The sequence below is a fragment of the Melozone crissalis genome, unplaced genomic scaffold (genome assembly GCF_028551555.1).
Source record: "Melozone crissalis strain CALT ecotype California unplaced genomic scaffold, PUWL_Pcris_2 ptg000023l_1, whole genome shotgun sequence".
Lineage (NCBI taxonomy): Eukaryota > Metazoa > Chordata > Aves > Passeriformes > Passerellidae > Melozone > Melozone crissalis.
In genome coordinates this window covers 16306691-16327990 of record NW_026535801.1, presented here as the reverse complement: position 1 = coordinate 16327990, position 21300 = coordinate 16306691, and the positions used below count along the sequence as shown (strand labels likewise).

Sequence of the window (21300 nt, the reverse complement as noted above, 5' to 3'; positions counted from 1 at the left end):
ATTAGAAACTGGCAGCTCAATGTCTTCATCATCCTGGTTTCTCTAGTAATGATTTCAGTTTTGACCTGGAAGAGTTTGTGACTGAAATGGAGAACAGCAGGTGTATTGAGAAGTGGATGAACCAAGATGATATTTTTAACTCACTTGTTTTATTCTTCTTCTGTAAGGCACAAGAATAGGAATATCACACTTTTGTATCAGGTAGTATATCTTATATCTCTGAGGGATTCAAATTAAAAAATTTTTAAAAGCCCAGAAAAATAGCGAAGAAATTTGCCCTATGTTATCCTCAAAGGTATGCAACATGTGCCATAAAAACAACCAATTTGCTTCAACTTTCTAAATGAAGTAAGAGCATGGCTGTGTGTTTGTCCACATTAGACTGCCTACAGGCTTACTATTGAACCTTTCTTGAGCTGGTCATAAAATAGAAGAGGCTCTATTTTAGTTAGAGAAAAATTATATAAAGAAGCTACTTCTCCTATATGGGTAAAAACTGTTTGGGAAATTGATTTAAATCACTAAGGAAGCATTACCTGACTTCAATGTAGATCAGTCCTTTTGCTTAGTTGTTGACTGTTCACCTAAAGATGATGCTCAATAAGACAGTAAAGACAAGTTTTATAGCTTCGTCCCAAGATTTAGTAATTCTATAATGTAATTCAAGTCCAAGATTTTAATGCACATATTGGCAAAGAAAACCTTGTGGCACATTCACACCATAGATCATCTGCTTCTATGACTTCACTAGCTGCAATCCTGCATATTTGGTCTCATATTTATAAAACTGAAGCTTAGTAGAACTCATTCATATTTTCAGATATGTTCTTGTTGGTTGAGACAAGCGTATGTTAAAATTATGGGGGATGTAATAGTAGAAAATACTAGAGAAATTCAGCAAGTTTTGTCCTCTGATACCTGTGATCAAATCCTATATTTATTATCTTGAACAAGCTAAAATTGTTTTTCTAACATTTAGCCTTTCTAGAATAACAAAATGCACATCTAATTTTACTTTTCCAAGATTAGCTATATAACTAATTCTTGTTCAGATCCTCAATTCAATTATTACAATCCTAAGGTCAGATTCTTTGTTTAAACAGTTTTCTTAAATGCTGACTGCCTACCATACTAAAAGATACTATGATTTGTCATCTGACTGCTATTTTTTTTTCAGAGGCCATGTTGTCCATTTTGGACACTAGTGGAAGAGGTTAGAGTAGTTGCTTTTTGGGCTGGGTGTGACAGGATTAATGATCAAGGGCTTTTCAGCATCTTAGCAGCTGTGGAACTCGCTTGGTTTTGGATATTAGTTTTGCATGCAATATATGCTTGGCAGCTCTCCAAAAAACAGAATACTGTTCCAAGATCTCAGCTGAGAAATATTTTTTGGTAGGAAGTGCATTTTCAGTTTACAGGACTAGGCTGTGTCTCATAGTTTTGCAGTTTTTTGATTGGTATGGGATAGGCACAACAATATTTCACAAAATCCCAGGGATAGGCTTGCTGTACAGACTACAGCCTTCTTCCAGAAATTTTGACAAGCTTCAGACATGCAAAACTGTCAGATGTGTTCAGTGCACAGTGCTGTGCAGTACAAGCTCAGTGACTGGTTCTGATGGGAGACATCAGCTCTTGTGTAGGTGTGCTGCATGAGTGTAAGCCCATCATGCCTGGAACAGGTTGGATTTCCTGCTTGCACAGAGAAGGAATTGAACAGTGCATGTGCAACGAGTCTGGCACATCCAGAATGTGTTAGAGCTAGTGGGCGTATGCAGACAGAGTATTCAGTGCTCATTCTGTAATGCAGATGATTCCCAAAAGGACAGGATTTGCTTGCACTTTGGTCCTCAGCATAAATTTGCCTGGCAACTCTTTTTATGGGCTGCCAAGTTTCAGATTTGAACCTCAGAAAGTGAAAATAAATTTACTATTTTGCTAGCCTAGTAATTTCTATTGCACATTGTCCCAGTCTCAATTTTCAGAACAACTCTCAGTGCTGCCATGTAGCTGCAGTTCTCTGAAGCAGCCCCACATCCTGCACCGAAATGCTGGTATCTTTTTTTTTTTTTTTACTGCTTGTATTCCCTAGCAATCCCCAGCAAGATGAAGGTCTCATTGTGTTCATTGCTGTTAGGGAAGCTTGGGCCTGACTCCAAGCACTTACAGTTGAGGTGGAAGAGAGAAAATCTGACAGGAAAAAAAAAGTGTCCTCTGGGTGGGAATGTGACATGCAGGCAGTGCAACTGCTTGTCCAGGTTTCTGAAAAGTCCCTGTCAAGCTAAGAATTGATTCCAGACCTCAGCCCCAGGCTTCCTTTCTTTTCAAAGCCAATACTTTATTATACAACTACTACTTCTGCAAGCTTCAAGTAGTGAACAGGAACTTTGGATGTTAGGCATTCCTTCTTTAGTAATAGCCTTATCTGTGTCAAATTGAATATGAATTCAGCACGTCCTTTAAATTATTTTCTTCTCCCCCTACCTCCTTTAATTTTCATAATGCCAAGGTGATGCAATGTCAAGGAATTTTGAGTGGGGAAAAGACAGGAGCCTCATGATAGTTCAGGAGTATTGACTTAACTGGGGGTACAGTTCTTTGAGGTGATGGTTTGTCCTTCCTGACACAAGTCACATGCTTCATTGGACTGAGGCCTTATTTTAAATAAACTCATTGTTTTGTTCATCCTTCAAAGAGTTTGGCTGTAATAAAGCATGTGCTCCAAAGGTCGAGAATCTGCCCATAAAAGGAAGAAACAAATGCTATATCTGAGGGTTATTTTGATCAAGCTGACTCAAATCTGTATTTTTAGTGTGTTCAGTGTAAATGACTCAGAATTTATCATTTTAACGATAGGATGTTTGCTACGTTATTAAATACTGGAAGAGGCCTTGTCTTTTCCTTCCCTCAAAAAAGATTTCATCCCTTCCTCCATTTCTTTCCCACTCATTTAGGGTTCTTTTCATTTTCTAACATTTGAAAGTCATTGTAAAATGAACTGGATAAATATATTAGATGCATGAGTTTTACACATCATAATTTGTTTGCCTTTTAAATGCAAATAAAGTGACTATCAATTGAAAGAAAAATATTTTTTCCTGTTTCTTTAGTATTATTGTACTGTGATTTTCCTACTGAGACCTAAATTTCTCTTCCAACAAAATTGAACGCTTACTTGACATTAGAATAAAATTTACAAAATGAAGCACCTTGTTGAAAATTGGAGGATTTTTTAAAGTAGCATGAGAGTTGGTTAATGAGGAGGCACTCCATGTGAAAAATAATCCTCTGCATATTTTTGTTGGAGTAGTTTTGTTAAAACAGTCTTGGTTTTGTAGTCCTCGTTGGAGTTAATTGAGGAAAATTTTTTAGTAGTATTGAGGTTTGAGTCAAGTGTTAGAGAAGCAAAAGGAGTATTTGGCCCCTGCTTTCTCAGTGTATGAACTGAATGCTTAAGTTATACTGTATCTCAAATAGGGGTAAAACTAAATGGTTTCAGTTTTTATGTTAAACACTGACTTTCCTTTACTTTTCAGAAACCTTCCAGCAACTGAAGAGCATTTCTCTTGTCTTATCAGCCCTGATGCTTGTTGCCTGTTCCCATAGTTAAAAAATCAATACATATGGTTTTGGTATTTGGCAAACAACGGTTTAATTTTGCAGCTGCAAGATCCCTGCACGAAGGGATGCCTCTTACAGAAATAAAAACATTTAGAGTCCACTTAGAGAGGAGAGAGTACTTGGGAGTGAAACTTCATTCCCTTTCTGTCAGCATTTGTTTTATTATATTTAATTACAAACAGTTTGTACATTACTGGAAACGAAAATGAAAATAGATGGATATATGGCAGTATGGTAGAAAAGCCAAATTGCTTTGAATCAAAAGTTGAAATTCAGACTGTTGCAAAAGTCAAAGTAAGATTTTTAAAAATGCATAGTGCATCTTAGAGCACGTTCATACACATGCACATTGTTGGCGACCCCATGTAGCTTTTGTTCCTGTGCATTCCACCTGCCAAGTCTAAAAGCATTATTATGGCTGTTTAAAGTCCATATTGATCTCTGATAAAATGTTCATAATTGCTCTTCTCACCATTAAGCTCTGTGCTAAACCACATGTTTTTGGGACACCTGAGCTTGTGCATCATTATTTATTAAGGGTTAATCCAACATGGTATATCTGTTCATTGAGTATTCCTGACTTTACAGCACAGCTAGGTCCTGTGGTTTAGACAAAATAAAGTGTTGGATGTGATCCCAGTTTTAATACTCCCAATTTATTATAACCATTGAACCCTGATCAGATCACAGATTGGATTGGATCCCAGTTTTTTAAATGTCCCAATTTATTGCTGGCTTGCAACCCTGATAAGAATACATATTTGATTAAGGCTTCAGTTTTCAAAAATTCCAGTTAATTACTTTTAGATTCTTATTAGATCATAGCTGTATAGTATGGTATGTTGAAGTTATGAAAAAATTACTGGATGCTGTTGCACAGGTCAAGGTCATAGTTTCATTTTGTGCTGACAGTATGAAGTTATCAGATTTCTGTTTATTACTGTGGCAGCACTTGCACTGGACAGGAGGACAGATTAATCCCAACCCATTGATTCTGAATGATTCTCATTTTAGATCTGCTGCTGCTCTGCATACCAGAACATGTAATAAAAACCTACCATGGAACACTGGGAGATTGATGTTTGGTTCTGAGTAGCCGAGGTGGATGGGTCTCACCTACTTCCACAGGTTTTGTTGTAACATTTAGAGCCAGACAGCAATTTCAGAGCTGCTTCATGTGGCTTTTTAACTGCTGGAGGACATTTTTAAGACAGCCCTAGGTCTACAGTTGGTCCCAGATTGTGCAGGTTAAGAACATTAAGAACTGATGATAACAGAGTGGAACAAAGGTATTGGCCTTCTTCTTTAACTGTGACAGCGTGATTCCAGGCATTGCACACTGATGGAAATAGCACTTCCTGGTGTCATAGCTGTGCTCTCAGAATCTAAGCATGGAATTCTCATCCAAGCCATTAAGCATCCTTCTTTTGCTCGTCATTGAGGCACTGGTGTCATCTGGAGACACGTTATCACAAGGTGTGCCACCTGTCCACCTAAGAGGTCAGAGCAGCTCAGGGGCAATGGCTTAAATGGGCCAATGCATGGTTCTCTTCTGTATATATCAGAGTTTTATTACTTGATGATTGTTTTGGTTATGTAAACCTGAAATGCTCAAGAAACTTACAGACCAAACTAATGAAGTGAAACAGGCCCAGGTACTGGCCAACCAGGCTAAATGAGTGTTTTCTAGGAGGTGGACTGTCCTGGCCTAGGGATTTCTTTGATGCAGTACTGAATGTAGGTCAGCTCTTGCCCACTCCGGAATCAATAAGAATTACTTGGAAGCAGCATTTCATTCCTTGCCCTTCCATTTGTGATTTATGACAGTCTATCATAAATCGTTGGCATGCACTTTGAAGTAGTGCCACAGCACAGAATTCCTGTTCTCAGACTCCCTTAGCTACTACAGCATAAAAATGAGAATGCAACTCGTGGGGATAGACTGGCAGGAAATCTGTTTGCATGTGTAAATCTCCATAGTGATCTTAAACCAAGATACCTGAAAGTCTTAAAGCTTTGACTGCTCAGGCAAAGCTGAGTTTTGCTTTCAAATCAAGGAATGTTAATTAGAAGCAACCTGTGAATCCCAGACTAACAGATGGAGGCTGTTCCTGTTCTTGTACTGAGAAATTCTGTTCAATGCGTTCTAGGTTCAGTGTCATGTGTAGTATAAAGAAATGTGCATGGAGTATCATACCACATGAAGCTAGGCTTGTTCCTTCCACTACTAGGATTTCATTCACATGAAGGCATAATGTTCATGCAGTTGCAGAGATGGTTGTGTGAACTCATGAGGTGTCACTAGGAAGTGGAGCTGCAAGTACCTGCTCAGGAGATGTCCCAGGAATACCCCCTTACTGACAAGGTGGCCCTGGGGACTCAGCAGGTGCCAGTTTTCCTGGGTCTGTCCTGAGTTGTGTTACAGGATGTGGTTGTGAATGTTGGGTTTTCATGAGGTGTCAGATCAATGTTGTGCCTTCCCATGGTCAAGACAATGTCTCTGGTATTTTTCTTAAGACAGTGTTACCAATCCTCTGTAGTTTTGATTGATACCTGCTACAGCAATTGCTGGAGCCAAGACAGTCACTGGCAGCAATTCAGTTCATAGGTGGATGTCTCTGTCTCCGCATAGCTTTTCTGCAGGTGTACTGTGGTTGCTTTATACTTGTTCTCTGTTTATCTGATGAACTTCTCTGAAACAGTTTGTTTGATGTGTCAGTTGGAGAGGTTGGAGGGATGATTATGTGGCTTTGACTGCAATTGGTATTGTGTGCCTTCCTGACATTAAGTTCTCAGTATCCAAAGCATATGCAAAATTAAGTCTTCTTTTGCAAGAGTATTGTTATTTTAATTCTCTTTTCCTTGTGTCTCTTTCCTTTCACTTTGTTCCAGAGTGAGTTAATGTTCACAAAAGGGACTCAGGTATGATATGCACAGCACCTTACATATCTTAACACCAAAGTGCAAATGACAGCAGCCCGAGACTTCCTTTAAATCACCACTGGGACCTGGGCCTTGCAACTGCAGCTAAGGGGTGAAAAGTCTCTGCAGACTCCAGGCCATTTTGCAGGGAGGAGCTCTTAAAGGTGTCACAACATCTCAGGTGAAAGATGTCAAAGTAATTCTGACAAACCTGGAATGTTTCCACTCCTTAATTCCCATTGTCACAAAACAAGGAACATCCTATTGGCAGGAGACTGAGAAACCTGATCTGTGCAGCCAGCCTTGTTTTCAGCAGGAGATTGAACAGGATGACCTTCAGAGGGTTCCTTACAATCTAAATTTTACTGATATTGTCACTTCAAGATGATAATTCCAGGGTAGTTGTGAGTAAAGAAAATTATATAATGCAGTAAACTATAGACTATAAGATACTTGGTTTTTCTGATAGTTGGCTTTCTTAATCTGCTGCATTTCATACCCACTGTACAACTAATGTGGACAGGCAGAAAAGCTTTCTCTGATTTAACAGCAAGGGTGAAAATCATGTTCTCATTGAAGTTCATAGGACAGGAGAAAACACTGACCTCATTAGAGCCAGGATTTTCTTTAGAGGGCAGGATCCTGTGTAAGCTGGTAATCACTCCTTGTCACCTCTGAAATAAATGGAAGAACATTAAGACCTCAGTCTTGTCTATCCAAAGCTCCCATTCCCCATTTTGTGATAGGAAAGGGCTGTGTTTCATCTTCGGTTTCTCATAATCTTAAATTTTAAGATCAGCATTGCTCTATCTCCTCCTTAGGTTTTTCTGTTCCCCCTTTCTTTTCTTACAACACTCCAAAGGCAGCTTCTTTGGTCAGTTCAGTATTTTACAGGCACGGGATAGTTTTCTGGAACAGGCAACATTTTATGGATTGGTGGGTTTTTGTCTTTGGGGCATTTAATGATGCTACAAGAGCTGTATCTTGTTACCCTGAGTCTCTAACTCCCTTGAATTTGTGGCTTGTCTTTCTTTATTTCTGAGACTGTTTCTATTCTTATTTACAATTACAGATACTAATTATGGGGGAGATGTTCAAATCCAGCACAATAGAATGAGCTGGAATGAAGAAAGATTTGCATAGCTTATAGGGAGGATGTTTCTGACAAATATGGCTCCAGTAGAATACCCTGAAAGATAATATTAAATTAAATATTGTTTGATTCTTTGTGAGTCCATATCAGATGTCCTCAATTTGCTGGCAAGAGGTGTTTTTTTAAATGTTTTTTTTAAACTATGAGGCTCACCTGCCTCTTGAGTTTTGTTAGGTGATGTTGTTTGAAAAAATAAAAATGAGTGTTCTGATAAAAGAGGCGGGTTTGAATAGAATTGTTAATGTCATTATAGGCCATGCCTGTCTGTAAAACAATTCTGAAATTTTAAAAAATTAAAAGCACTGTACTGAAATTATCTCCTCTGATACTCAACTGAAATATACCCATTCCCATCAGTGATTATGGTTTATGAATGTCTGAAGAAAAGATGTATTCATTTCACTATTATGTAAATGAATGAAAAAACAGTATTTTAGTTACCAAAATATATTTTGCTAGCAGCTAAAAAGGAATTAAAACATTAAACCCAGTGGAAATCTAAGTGACCTCCTGCAGAAATAAGCTGCGTGCCCCTAGACAACCCGTTACTCAATATATGTATGAATTAGGTAAATGAGACACAAAAGCAGATACTAAATCAGATGTAAATTGAGTAATCATTAGAGTATGTAGATCTCAGAGAGAGTCACATGAGTGGAGAAAAAAGCTATAAAGTAGTTTTTATTCTGCTGTTCTCAAGGAACAACTGAGTAGAATGTTTAGCATCTCAGTCATCTCAGAGTACTTTAAGGATTAGGTCCTCTTAAGTTTAGGTATACTTTAAAGTGGTGGTATGCACACTCAATTCGCTACTTTCATTCTGCTCCTCTTATTGCAAATGGAATAGAAATGATCCCAAAGACCTGTGGCCCATTTTCTGTTACATGTTTTGTCTCTGCTTTTATTCTTTCTTCTCCCCCAGGGACATCTTTCATTGACTTCAACAGCATCTTGCTCATTTATGCTGCTCATGCTTCCACAAAGACTGGTTCTTTTACACCACCATATCAGAAATTTTGCTGTATTCGTCCGAAGTATAAATGAAGTCCCTTTGTTTATACATTATTTTGGTTAGCAAATACTTTTTGCGTCCTGTGTTTGACTACTTAGATATGCACCTTAGTGCTCAAAACATGTCATTCTTTGTGCTCTGCTCAGTACTAAATACATGGTCAGTGCATGGTAAATTAAAAAAAAAAAAGTTACATCGCTTTTACTCTTTCACTGGAAAGTCAGAAGAAACAGGGTTTTCTCAGAGCTCATGGGGAGTGCCATGGAGGAGGAGTTCAAACACCTCCGAAAATGTGCTTTTCGTTGTGGGCTTGTTTTGGTTATCCCTACATTCAGCTGTTGTGATGTGAAATGCAGCCTTGCAGGTCTCCAAGTAAGAGAGGCCATGGTCCCTCCTGGGCCAAGCTTGCCACGTGCAGGTTTTTCACTCTGGTCAGACTTGGTGGCTGTCAGTGCCACTGAGTTGCTTCTGGTGTCTCCTGTTGGGCAGCAGGCACCCTGTGTCCAGCCTGGTAGACAGGAGTCAGGAGGTCAGGAGTGTCTGAGTCTCGAGCTGATGCACAGCGACCCTCATTAGCCCCTGCCTCAGTGTGCAAAGCTCATTTTGAGCTGGGGCTGCTGCTGGGTTCCCAGAAGTGCAGGTTGGGCTGCAGCTGGTGTCTTGCAGTTTATTTCCCAGTGAAGGCCATCTTTGGCTCCACAGCTTTTAATGACCCTGGCCCTCTTTGGGCTGCTGAATTGGTAACATTAAGTCCTGTATTTTAATTTTCACAGTCTTAGAAGCTTCAGCATTTTCTTGTTGCCCACTCACAACCCTCCCACCCAGCTTTTACAACTGCTGGGCCAAGAGATGAGACGTATCTCTTACAGCTTTTCATAGCCCCCACATTCCATTCCCAAAAGCATTTCTGGGTCTTCTCCAAAAGTCACTTCTGCTCAGCTCTTCTGGAGTTTTCTTGAGGTAGTTCACATCCTTTGCTGCAGCTGCTTCACTGTGTATTCTGCAGTCTTTTAATCCAGCTTTTGCCTGTCAGTGTCTCTGTCACCGATGTCAGGCTAAAGCGCTTTACATTGTGTTTGTCACAGGCGGTGAATACATATGTGGTCATTGACAGTAGCTCAGCAGAAACACAATAACTTGTTAAGCCACAGTAACTCAATCGTGTGTCTGAGCTGCAGCTGGAAGGAGCTGTTTGGGCTGTTAACCCTTTCCTGGCTGCTGCACTCTAAGTGTGTGCATCTTTTCATGTGTTACTAGATGAGAACTGACCATGTATGATTTGAGCAGCTATGTCAGATGGGAAGAGTATCTGAAGGATAAATGAGAGCATTCCTTGATTTATAGCTTTGGGGGTGTGCTACTGAACAGCACATGAGATATACAGAAGTTTTCAAAATACAGTGTCCTACTTCCAGAAGTACAGTATTTATAGGGATTCTGTCTTCATTTCACTTCTACAAATACAACATGTTTTCAGAAAGTTGTCTGGAGTTCTATTAAGGTTATATATGTTTTTATCAAACTGTATATTTTCTGAAATTATTTCACCTAGAATCAACTAGATTGGAAAAGACCTTTGAGATCATGGAGTCCAACCTATTTGTTGTGGGGAATGACTAGAGTAGGATACATGTTTGAATGCTATTGAGAAAAAGATGGGTTACAAGAAAAAAAATAAAGGGCGTTTCCTGATATGGCACTGCTGTTGCCTGTCCTGGCTGCTTCGGTGCCAAGGCTCTGTTTTTACAGAAACACAGCTAAGGGGAGTTGGTGCCGTTGTGCAGGGGTTTAACTGCAGAGCACAGTATTCAGGTGGTCATGAGATACAAAAGGAAATATGTTAATTTCCCTTTATTCTGTATGACTTTTTCTTTTCCCTTTCTCTCATCAGGAAGTTTGTAGAAACTTTAGTGCCTCACTGAATTGTTGAGATGGTGATCTGCACCTCTCCTCAGCTCTTGTTTTACTGCCAGCATCGTAGTGCTGAGGGGCATTTTATCTTTCTTCACTAATTTACACCAGTTGTTTAACCAGACCCATCCAGTGCTGCAAGTTGGGGGCTGTCTTGTAGTAACTGTTCAATGAGTTGTTTGCAGTTACAGTTGTGTTAATTTAAAAGTCTTGGATTTTTAGGTTGGTAGGTTGGTTTGGGGGGTGGGGGTTGGGATGGGGAATAAAGATTTTGGTGTTTCAAATAGGGAGAATTTCAAAGGCAGGTGGAGAAGTGGTGAATGACTAGAGGGGGATACAGAGAAATGACCTGCTTAGTAGAGTTGGCAGAGCATTAAAGAAGTTATGGAAGGAACAGCAATTTTTTTTCCCCTCACTAAAGAATTCCTGAGGACCTGCTGGTATGTGCTATGGATAAGATTGCTTTAAAACTGTGAAAACACGATGCCGAAATACAGTGTGGAAATTTAAAACTTCACAAAAATGTGAGAAATTTCACACGTGAAAAACATGTGAGAAGGCATAAAAGGACAGGTAAATACAAAGAAAGAAAAAACAGCAATCTGATAGTTTGTTTCCCTATATTTGAACATTTGGATTGAAATGAAAAAGAGATCACTGAGCAAATTTTATAGATTTGTGCAGAAGAGTAAAAAGAAAACAAGAAATATAATGCAGTTGTAATAGATGTATTGAAAGGATGAAACATTGATCATAAAGAATTTCACATAGCCAGGTATTGACTGGTCCATATAATATAGAATGGAAATAATTGTTTTTGAGAAAATTTGACTTATAATACTGGCAGCAATTGAAGATTGTGCTCAGAAGGAGAAGCTGAAGAAGCTAGGCTTATTCATGGGAACAAAAGAAAATTGTGGTGACCTAATTCCAGCTTTTGTTGTGCAGAATATACCAGTATTGATAGCAGGACAAATTACTCTTTCTATCAGACATGAAAGCAAGATTAGCGTGATGCTGCTGGCTGCACTACTCTTGCTTTCAAAGCAGTCTCAAATACCTGGGGGACCAGTGATGTACTGGTCCAGAGAACATGAAGGCTCATCATTTTCTGAGAAATTGCTGTGACTCATCTCGGATCTGTGCTGTGCCTTCTGAACTGACATGTGATACAACCATTCCTTGAAATGTAGTGTGCTCCCATTTTTCTGCCTGTGTACTGTGTGTATGTGTACCCATGTGTGCCATAGGACTTGTATCTCATTCCTTATATTCCTGCACTGAATTGTGTGTTTAGGGGGTTTTGGCCTCTAATTGAGGATGAAACACTCCACAGTTTCCTGGGTTAAACAAAATGAGTGGCCTCAGCTGCACTGCTAAGTCTCGCCCTCCAGGCCTTTCATCATCTTGGTTTCCCTCCTCTAGACACACTCCAACATTTTGATGTCCTTTTTATGTTGAGGCACCTGAAGCTCAACCAAAGCACATGCTACCCAAGGTGGGGCACACAGGATTTGAGTATCAGAGAGGATAAAGCTCATCTGCTTCACTGAGGGAAGGCAGAATGAATAGGGGGCACCCATCCCCTTGACAATTGTATCATCTGTGAAAACTCCTCCTGCTGTAAAGTATGATTACGTTTTAAGTGTTGAAAACCAGCATCACCCAGCACAGTTAATGGAGATGTGAAACGGGAAAGTATGAGTGGTACACATTGGTGTACTCAAGTACTTGTCTAGAAAGGCATGTTGTTCTCGTTAGAATTATTTGTGAACCTTTTTATCTACACATTATTTCCAAAGTATTAGCATTTGTTTTATGATACAAATCTAGTGAGACAAAATAAGTAGTGTGAATCCCATTCTGCACTTAGTAGTTCCTGTCTGTCAGATGGAAGCTCCCAGTGTGCTCGTCATTTTTCTAGGGAACATTTTTCTCCATGCCTTTTAAAGACTTTCTCCTGAACACCTTCAATTTTCAATATGCAGGGTTCTGAGGCCATTAAGCCTTACTTGGTTAACCAAGTCTGCCAGACCCTTTTCACTTTTACTCCTGTGGTACAAATTATTCTGTTCTTTCTACACTGCTGTTGCACTTCCAGTTACAGTCAAAAGCAAATGTTGACTTCTGTCAGGCATTGCATCTCTGTATCTTTCTTCTGTTCCTTGTTTCTTCTTCCATGCTTCTCTATTTTCTGTAAATCCTATTTATTACATACTGTGGTCAGCATTCTGCCAGATCCATCTCACTGCACTTAATTACACTCTGTTGAAGAATAGCTGAGCAGTTAACAGAAGAGCTCACAGTCTTGCTGTACATTTTTTTTCTCCAGTAGGAATGTTGAATCATTGAATATCATCTTAACTTGAAATTTACCTGAATATGTTTTACTATTCCAAAGAGATTACACAGTGGCCCTGATTAGCAGCAGCATTTTGTAATACCACTTAAGGCTTTATCACAGTGGAATACTACCAGTAACAGTTTTTAATTCACTTATATGTACCAATTCATTTCTGTCAAATTTCTGTTAATTTCTTTGCTGTTTTATTTTGTCCCTATCCACTATATAATGCATGATTTTCACATTTATTTACCCAAAATACATTCTTTTAAAAATTAAATCTTCAGCAGATTAATTGTGGTACTTTGATTTGAGACAAATGTGCCATCTCTGCATTTATGTTCACATTTAATCTACTTTTCACAAGTTAATCTATTTAGGAGAACCGTGGTGGGTCAAGTAACCAGGGTTCAGTAACAATTTTGCTGGCTAATTTAGATAAAAAGTTCCAGGATTTGGTTAGGTCTGTGCAGCTGCAATGTGGAAGGTAGGTGTAGAATTAAACCTGTATTTGTTCATGCATCCACACTTGTGAAAAGCCTCACTATATTCAGCATTAATTTTTTCCATCAGAATGGTGACCAAGCTTGGTTACAAAGGTGATTTGCCAGAGATAAAGAACAGAATTCCTGCATGAACCACTCTGTTTTATCTGGCACCAGTTTCACAGTGTACTGAAAGCTCTAAATGGTTGGGTTCAGGTTTGGTGTTTCAGATTTGCGTGATGGTTACTGTTGAAGCAGATCCCATTTTACATTTGTTCTTTGCTTTTCATTTTTAGGATTGGTGCAAAGCATCAGGAGTTACGGCAAAAGCAACTGAGGGGCCTGAGTGATTTTTCTGCTGGTCCTGGAGGACCTGACATTGATGATGATGAGGTGGATCCAAACTATGCCAGAGTGAACCACTTCCGAGAGGCTTATCCCCCAGGAGGCATCTACAGACCCTCCTCACCAGCAGTAGGAGAAACTTTTGTTTATCTGCGGGATTCTTCCTCAGCACAAATGGAGAGGGAGCACTTGGAAGGACTGTATGCAAAAATAAACAAGCAGCACTACCCACAGACTTCTGGTGACAGGTAATATTGCCACCTGGCATTACAAAAAATGTCATCTGGGTAGGGAGGGAGCCTGGGCCTCGGCAGGGGAGTCAGACATGGGACTGTTCTGATGGCCCAAACCCCTCAATTTACTGGCTAGAAAGCCATGAATTTCCTCTTACCAAAAGCAAGATTTGCTGCAGCAGTAACCCCAGAGCATCTGAGCAAGACAGCAGTCAAACAGAAATCATTAAAGAAAAGTCCATATTTCACAAACAGAATGAATGAACTGACTGCAGTCCAATTCCTGCACTGCTGAAAGAGTGTTTTTTCCTCTTTCAATCGGGAAAAGTTCTTACCCTGCAGAAAAAATAATCTCAGTTTTCAGATCTCTTTCAATCCTGTAGATCATCAAGTGTCTATTAGTAACAGGTTTTGTGTGATAGCATGATATATTGTATATGTTTATGGTTTAGATTTTCCCAGCTGCGTGATATTACACACTTTCAATTAGTTTGGGGAGAGGACTGAGAATCATGGCATTTTTATGCAGACTGTGAAGTGTGGCTCCACAAGACTGATTGCCTTTCACAGCCTTTCCAATAACTAAATGGGAAGGGAAGAACAATTTTTAATCCTTACTGTCAAGCTTCCGGCATTAAAGAAAGCTGGTCAAGTTCTTTTCTGGGTTAAAGGGGAAACCAAAATTCCTTTGAGTTGATAAGTACCCACCATTACAATGATTTTAAAACTGGTTGCTTCTGGATTTGGGGCTAAAAGAACATGAGACTTCATTTGTGGCATTAGTATATCAGTCTTGGCTTTTTCAAACCAAAGTACAAGTGTGTGGGCAAGTCTGTGTGAAAGGAAGAGGACAGACAGAGGACAGACATGGGGGACTTCAGGAACTGTACATGCTGTGAGTTCATGTTACAATCTGTAGTGTCTCCCCATAGCCTCAATCCGTGCCATGTAATACCACACTCGTTAATTTTGGAGAAATATGTCAGCACAGATATGGGAGTGTTTCCAGTTTGTGGCATCATAGTACTTTAAAAACATCTACTGAGTCATTGTTATAAATACTTATAAATATAATAAAACACTTCTGACGTAAATCTAAGTTCAGAGCAGGGAATGGGCCATGTATCGCTCTCTTTCTCACCAAAATACAGTATGGTAAAATTCTTTCCAAACATAATGACAGGCTGGTTTTTTTCTTCCATCTCAATAACTCCTCCCCTACTGCATAAAAAAGAGGTAGTGATCCCAGGATTTTACCAGCTAGGGGGTTTCACTTTACTAGAAAAGTCTTGAGGCAGTTGTAACCGAAGTCAAACGAAAGTTGCATATAGTAAAGGTATCAGAAACTGAGTTTGTGCTGACTCCATAAACCAAGATCTGAGAATTCCCAGTGGAAGATATCTAAATTCAGGTGTGTGTATCCTCCAAATATGAACATATACATATGTAACTCAGCTAGACTAAGACATTGTTATAAAAGTTGCTTTGTAATTTCAGTTTTAACAGGATTTTATAACTTTACGTTTTAAATATGTCATCAGTTTTGAAATGAGGCCTATAGATTGTCTTTCCTTGCAGAAAAAAGAAATGCCTTCTTCTAGTGGATTGTTTGTATTGTGGTTTTGACTACACTGTATGAACTCTTGACTTGCTATGGGGACAAGATTGAATTCCCAACCAAGTTTGGATTTGGTATTGGGATCCTGGATTTTAGTGTGGATTTAGCTGTAATTGCACGGCAACATGATACTCAGTTAGAAAAACTAAACCCAAAACATCAAGCAGGCAGGAAAAGTTACCTTATAGCTGAGCCCATGATCAGAAGTCACACTTGAGATGCTGTTCCATCTGTACTGAAAGACCAACAGTCCATAACTTTGCTTTGTTGAATTTCTCAGGCTTGTAACCAGATTAAGAAAAAAATAGGAAATGTGAGATTCTTATTAGGCTATCTTTGTTCTTTTTTTAAATCTTTCTTTTCTTTGTCTGAGAGACAAAATGGTGTTGTTATTCACCAGCAGAAATGTGCCAAACATGAATAATTCTATGTGAATTTATGCAGTGGGTCGTGAGGTCTCAGCCAACAGTTGTTGAATAAAGTGTCAACTTCAGGCAAGGAAATCTTTCTCTGCTAGAGGGAGAGTATTGAAAGGAGAAAGAGATGTGGAAATAAAAATCCCTGGATAACACGTTAATTAAGAAAACAATCTGCTTCCAAGGGTCAAGTATGAAAACTACCTTGTGTGCCTCAGAATGATGGGAAAGGGTTATAATGGATGGTCATAAGCCAAGCCACGGTTATTTTGTGTTTGTGGGGCTGAACATTTATCAACACATTGGTCACATAAACACTCATGCTTTGCTCTTGCTAGCACATGCATGCTTTCTCTCAGAGTTTTGCTATTAATTTTACTTCAGATGGATGCTTTTTTCTCCCACATGTGACTCTCAAGTTGTAATATAGTGCATGGAGACTTGATCAGTGACTAAAGTAAATGGGGCTAGGAATAGAAGGAGGATTTGAACGCAGAGAGAATAGATTACTTCATTTCAGTCTGAGAGCTCCAGTTATGTATCATTATGATTGAGAATTAAAACGCATTGTTTGAAACAAGAAGTTAATTTTTATTTTATGTTATTTTTGCAGAATAATGTCTTAGCATAATTAATGCCTTTTAAAAATGGGAGGCCATTTGTAAAGTATGAAACTTAGTGGACAGAAAAGAGCTGTTCACATTTTGCATATGCTTTCCCTTTTCTCATCCAGGAATCCATCGGGTATTCCTGGATCATTCTTTGCTGTAGATTCACAGTTTAAGCTGAGAATATCCCTCAGCGTGCAGGAAAGCAACAGGCTGCACATGTATGGACTCTGTTGCTGTAATCAGGATGAAGTATGTTTGCTGCCTCCAACACTGCTCCTCAGGGCACACAGAGATCTGCTTCACATCGCTCTTTGTGCACTAATGTCCCATTTACCTCCACTTGCATCTGGCATCTCAGGGGCTTTTTGCTTTGGGTTTTTGGGGGCTTTACTTTGTGTCTTATTTACAACTGTTGTGTAATGTTCTTCTGCACTGCTTCACAATTGTTGACTTTCATTCCAACGATGACTATATTCAGTGAAATAGAAGTAATTTTTTGTGTACATTTTGCTGAAAGCTTTGGAATTCTTAACTTAGAGAGGTGCTATATAAATGTAAATTTTCCTTATTAATGAACATAGTGAAAGCATTAGCATGATCAGTGTATTCTGTGAATGTTAAGTTAGAGTGGAAAAAAAAATTAGCTGGCAAAATCACACATTTCTTTGTAAATCAAGCATTTTTCTGTTTATTTCTAATTAGCCACAATTTCTGTAATGCAAATGGCATCCCTAAGGATGGTGCAGCCTGCACAGCCACCTTGTGCAGCTGGGGAACTCACAGGGTCTTTGCCTGAGCCGCTTTGTGTTTCCGAGCCTGCAGCAGAGGCTGAGTGATCTGTGGCCCATATGTTCCTGAAATGGGTGGTAAGTCACATCTCTGAGTTTAGTCATCAAGGCTGTGCCATGACAGTGCTAAGCTGCACTGTGGCAGAGCCTAGGTGTCAGACCAAAGCCAAAAGAGCAGATGCACAACACTATTATCACTTAAATGTCAGGCATGTCACACGGTGAAACCCTTTCTCGCATTTCGAATAAACAATTTCATCTTTTTTCTTCCCGTGAAGATGGTGCTGTCAAGTATATCCAAACACCCCAAGTACATCTCTGGAAAGGTTCTAGAGACTTTGCTGAACTTATTTTCTCAGCCCAGAACTATGAAACATTAAAGTCTGATGCCAAACTCATTGCCAAGTATAATTCTTCACTTATTTATGTGACTTATCTTGGGGAATTTCAAAGTGCTGGTCTGACAAAAACGAATACAGTTTTCCTTTGTTTAGCAAGAATAGATTCAGAGCTGTATCTTGTTGCAGTTTTAAAAAATACCAATAAAAATACAGAACTCTTTTATTACATAGGAGTAAAGTCCAAAGCCCCAAAGTCTGATCCAGCTTTTTTTTTATTTTTGGAGATGCTGTTTGGGGGCCAACTGTGAAGATCCTAATTTCTATAACGATAATTAATTAATTGAAAAATAAATCTTCCTTGTTTCAGGGTGAATGTTCCCTTATGGCAACTTGCAATCTTTCAGAATTCTCAGTATAGCAATATGCAAAGTTGAAAATGGGAAAATTAAGCCCATACCTCTGTGTCCCTCACATCTCACTCTCAGAGCTGGCCTGAGTCAACAGACAGAGAGAGGAGAGAGATGCTGAGCAATCTGCCTCGCCCTCTAAAGGAGCAAAGGAAGATATTACTGTGCATGTCCTGAGGAACCAAGTGCCAAATGTAAGCAATGTGTAAGCCAGAGAGGAGGGTATAAAAGGGTCCAGAGTTTTAAAATTTAGCAAAAAAGAGCATTTTTACTTAAAGACTAAATGCTTGTCTTTTGGGCAGGTATGGGCCATTCCCACCCTGCTCAATCCAAAGCCATAGGAATCCTGACCTGCACAGAAAAGTATTTGTTGAAAAAGGGTGAGCAGGGTTGCCCAGTTGTGGCACTTGGCCATGTGTGTCTCATGGGCCAGAAGCTGAAGTTTTCTTGTTCTCAGTTCAGAGCACCATGGGCATTGCTCATCGTGCATCCATTTACAAACCTTTCCTCAGTGACTAGCATAAAATCAATCCACTGCTCTAGGAATGGATGGTCCTTTACTCAGACAAGATTGTTCTTTCAGATGAATATCATGGAGGCAAGGTGGAAATTGAATGAGGCTGTGTAATATCTGTGTGCCCTTTGCAACTGTACCTTGCATTGCTGTGGAAAGAGAAATGTGGTCATGCATTGGAATGTTTTGATTTACCAAGTTTGACAAGTTACAAGCAAGGTATATAGTTTCTCTTACCTTAGAGCCTCTTCTGCTTGATGTCCTAAAATCATCTGTGCTTTTTCTTTGTCTTGTACTACTCAACATCCCAAGACTCTCCTCTGATTCCTCTGGAATTTATTCTTTCTGAAACATACCACAGGGCCGTCTGAACCTTTGGCTGCCGTCTGATCACTGCTTCCCATAATGTTAAAACTGAAAACGTAGTGTTGGGCAACTTACTGTCTGTCCTGGCTGATAAATTTCTGACAGCAGTTAAATTTAGAGTGGCATTGGCAGTACAGCAGAAATTCCATGGTTTCTGGGGGCTCTCAGTAGAGTTGTCCTGCTCGTGGAAGCAGGGTAGTCCAGAAAGCCCTTTGGCCACCAGTTCCAGTGTAGGCTGTGCCACTGGAGTTAGACTTGTATTGTGTATTTTGCTCCTAATACTACTGGCTGTTTTCTTCCTCAGAAAGGGTTCATGCGTGCTGCATACTCACTGTGCCAATCAGGGGAAATGTTGGGTAACTGGACTGCCTGAGGAGATGTGTTTAAACAAGCCTTGGGTTTATTTCCCACCTATATGGGGAAAAAATTTAAAATCTCTGGATAACATTCAAGCAAAATCACTTAATGTTTAGAGTTCGCTCTGCTTTTTCCCAGGAACTCCTCATCCAAATCTTCCAACTTTGGCGCCCAAGTCCTATCAGTCACTTCTCACGAAAACCCAGATTTCATGGAACTCAGGTGACCCTGAGCACTTTGGAGCGTGTCTAAGGAGAAGGAAGTTGTCAAACTGCTGCTGCTGCCATGTAATGTGTGCATGCTTGTTTGAGGCCATGCATTCTTCAGCAGAAATAAATTCTGTCAGGAATAGTCACAAATCTGCCTGCGTGCATCCTGCCTGCTAGGGCTTGCATTTGGATCACCTCACTTATTGACAGATGTGTAAAATTTTATATACTGCACTCCCACAACTCCCTTGTGAGTGTCCTGCTGCAGATGCTGGGGAGCCTGAGTTTTGGCAGCTGTGTTAAGCATTCAGGTTTAGGTTGGGGCTTTTCCCTCCAGCCCTGTCTTTTCTTATGTGATATATTATTCTATGGAATTATTTTACATTAATTCTGCATATTTACTGGTAATGTCCCATTCTTTCAGCTGTTTGGATGCAAATGCAAAAGATAGGTCCCTGAAGAGAAAGCCAGGTCTGTTACTGGGAAGATGAGACCATAGCAGATGATGTAGTGAAATGCAGATGGTATTGTCAGCCTCTTAAATATACAAATAAAGACAAAGTGAGATCGTCCATGCAGCTGGAATGAAATCATATGGCCTTGCATGTGTTCCTGCCATAGTGTATTTCCTAGTGTGATCAGAAGATGCTAAATTCTGTTTTATGCAGGATGTAATTTGACCAAAACCTCATGCTTGCCCCTTTAACCAGCAGCGGAATGATGTGTATATTAACTTTTCTCTGTGCAATTTTTTTAACAAAACACCATTTGATTTTAAATGCTAATATGTGTGTGTGGTTAATTAAGAAGCCAGAATTGACTGTAAGGTTGACTATAAGGCTCCAAGAAAGAGAGAGGGAAGATCGTTACACTTCTGCTTATAGATAGCTGTTTATGAACCAGCAGATAATGTGCAAAATTAAGATTTTGTAAGTGGCATTTTAAATGAATGGTTAATGGCTGACAATTAATTAAACTGAGTTGTTTAATAGAGAAGCTGTTAAAATCTTGTTTATAGGCCAGCCACTTCCATACTGAAAGTGCAAACCCTGATAGCATTTGGTATTTCCATTTAGTAGACAAGCAATGTATCTAGACATTTTCTTTGAACAGAGAGGTCTACCTTAGTGGATACACAGTATGGATGTAGCATTGTGTACTGTGTTTTCTTCTTCCAAGTTAACAGTTGTCTGGTAGCAGTACATAGAGAGAAATGCATTTCCTCTGAGAATTTGGTAATCTTAAATAAAATTGTTAAGTCTTACTTTAATTAAAGTGTAGGGGACATGATTAAGTCTGATGTGATTCTGTTTTCCCTTTTTTTTTTTTCTACTCTCCAGTAGTTTGTTCTATTTCATACACTTCAGGGTTTTCAAAATACCCAGCTTGTCATTCCTCCAGGTTGTCTTCTGTCGGAATGAGTCTCTTTGGCCCCATCATTAGCCTTGCAGAGTTGCTCTAGCTAAGGAGAAAAAAAAAAGGAAGTATGTTTCAGTCAGGTTTATTCTGTACCGCAGTTCTGGTTAAATGATGAATGTGAGCCTAGTCCCATTTCCCTGACTGAAGAGAAACAAGCAGAAGGTCATTATGCTTCTCACAGTTGTGAAGCTTGTCCTTCCAGCAAGTCCTTTGCCAAGAAACTGTTTG

At 39.5% G+C, this 21300-nt stretch overlaps 1 protein-coding gene across 2 annotated transcripts in view; it reads left to right on the top strand.

Annotated features, from left to right (window-relative positions):
* PARD3B (par-3 family cell polarity regulator beta) overlaps positions 1-21300 on the top strand; it is a 391422-nt gene that overhangs the window by 295918 nt on the left and 74204 nt on the right. For both annotated transcript variants that reach the window (XM_054278140.1, XM_054278137.1), the window contains one exon: positions 13745-14041. In XM_054278140.1, coding sequence (XP_054134115.1) covers positions 13745-14041 — 297 coding nt within the window. The remainder of the gene's footprint in view (positions 1-13744; positions 14042-21300) is intronic.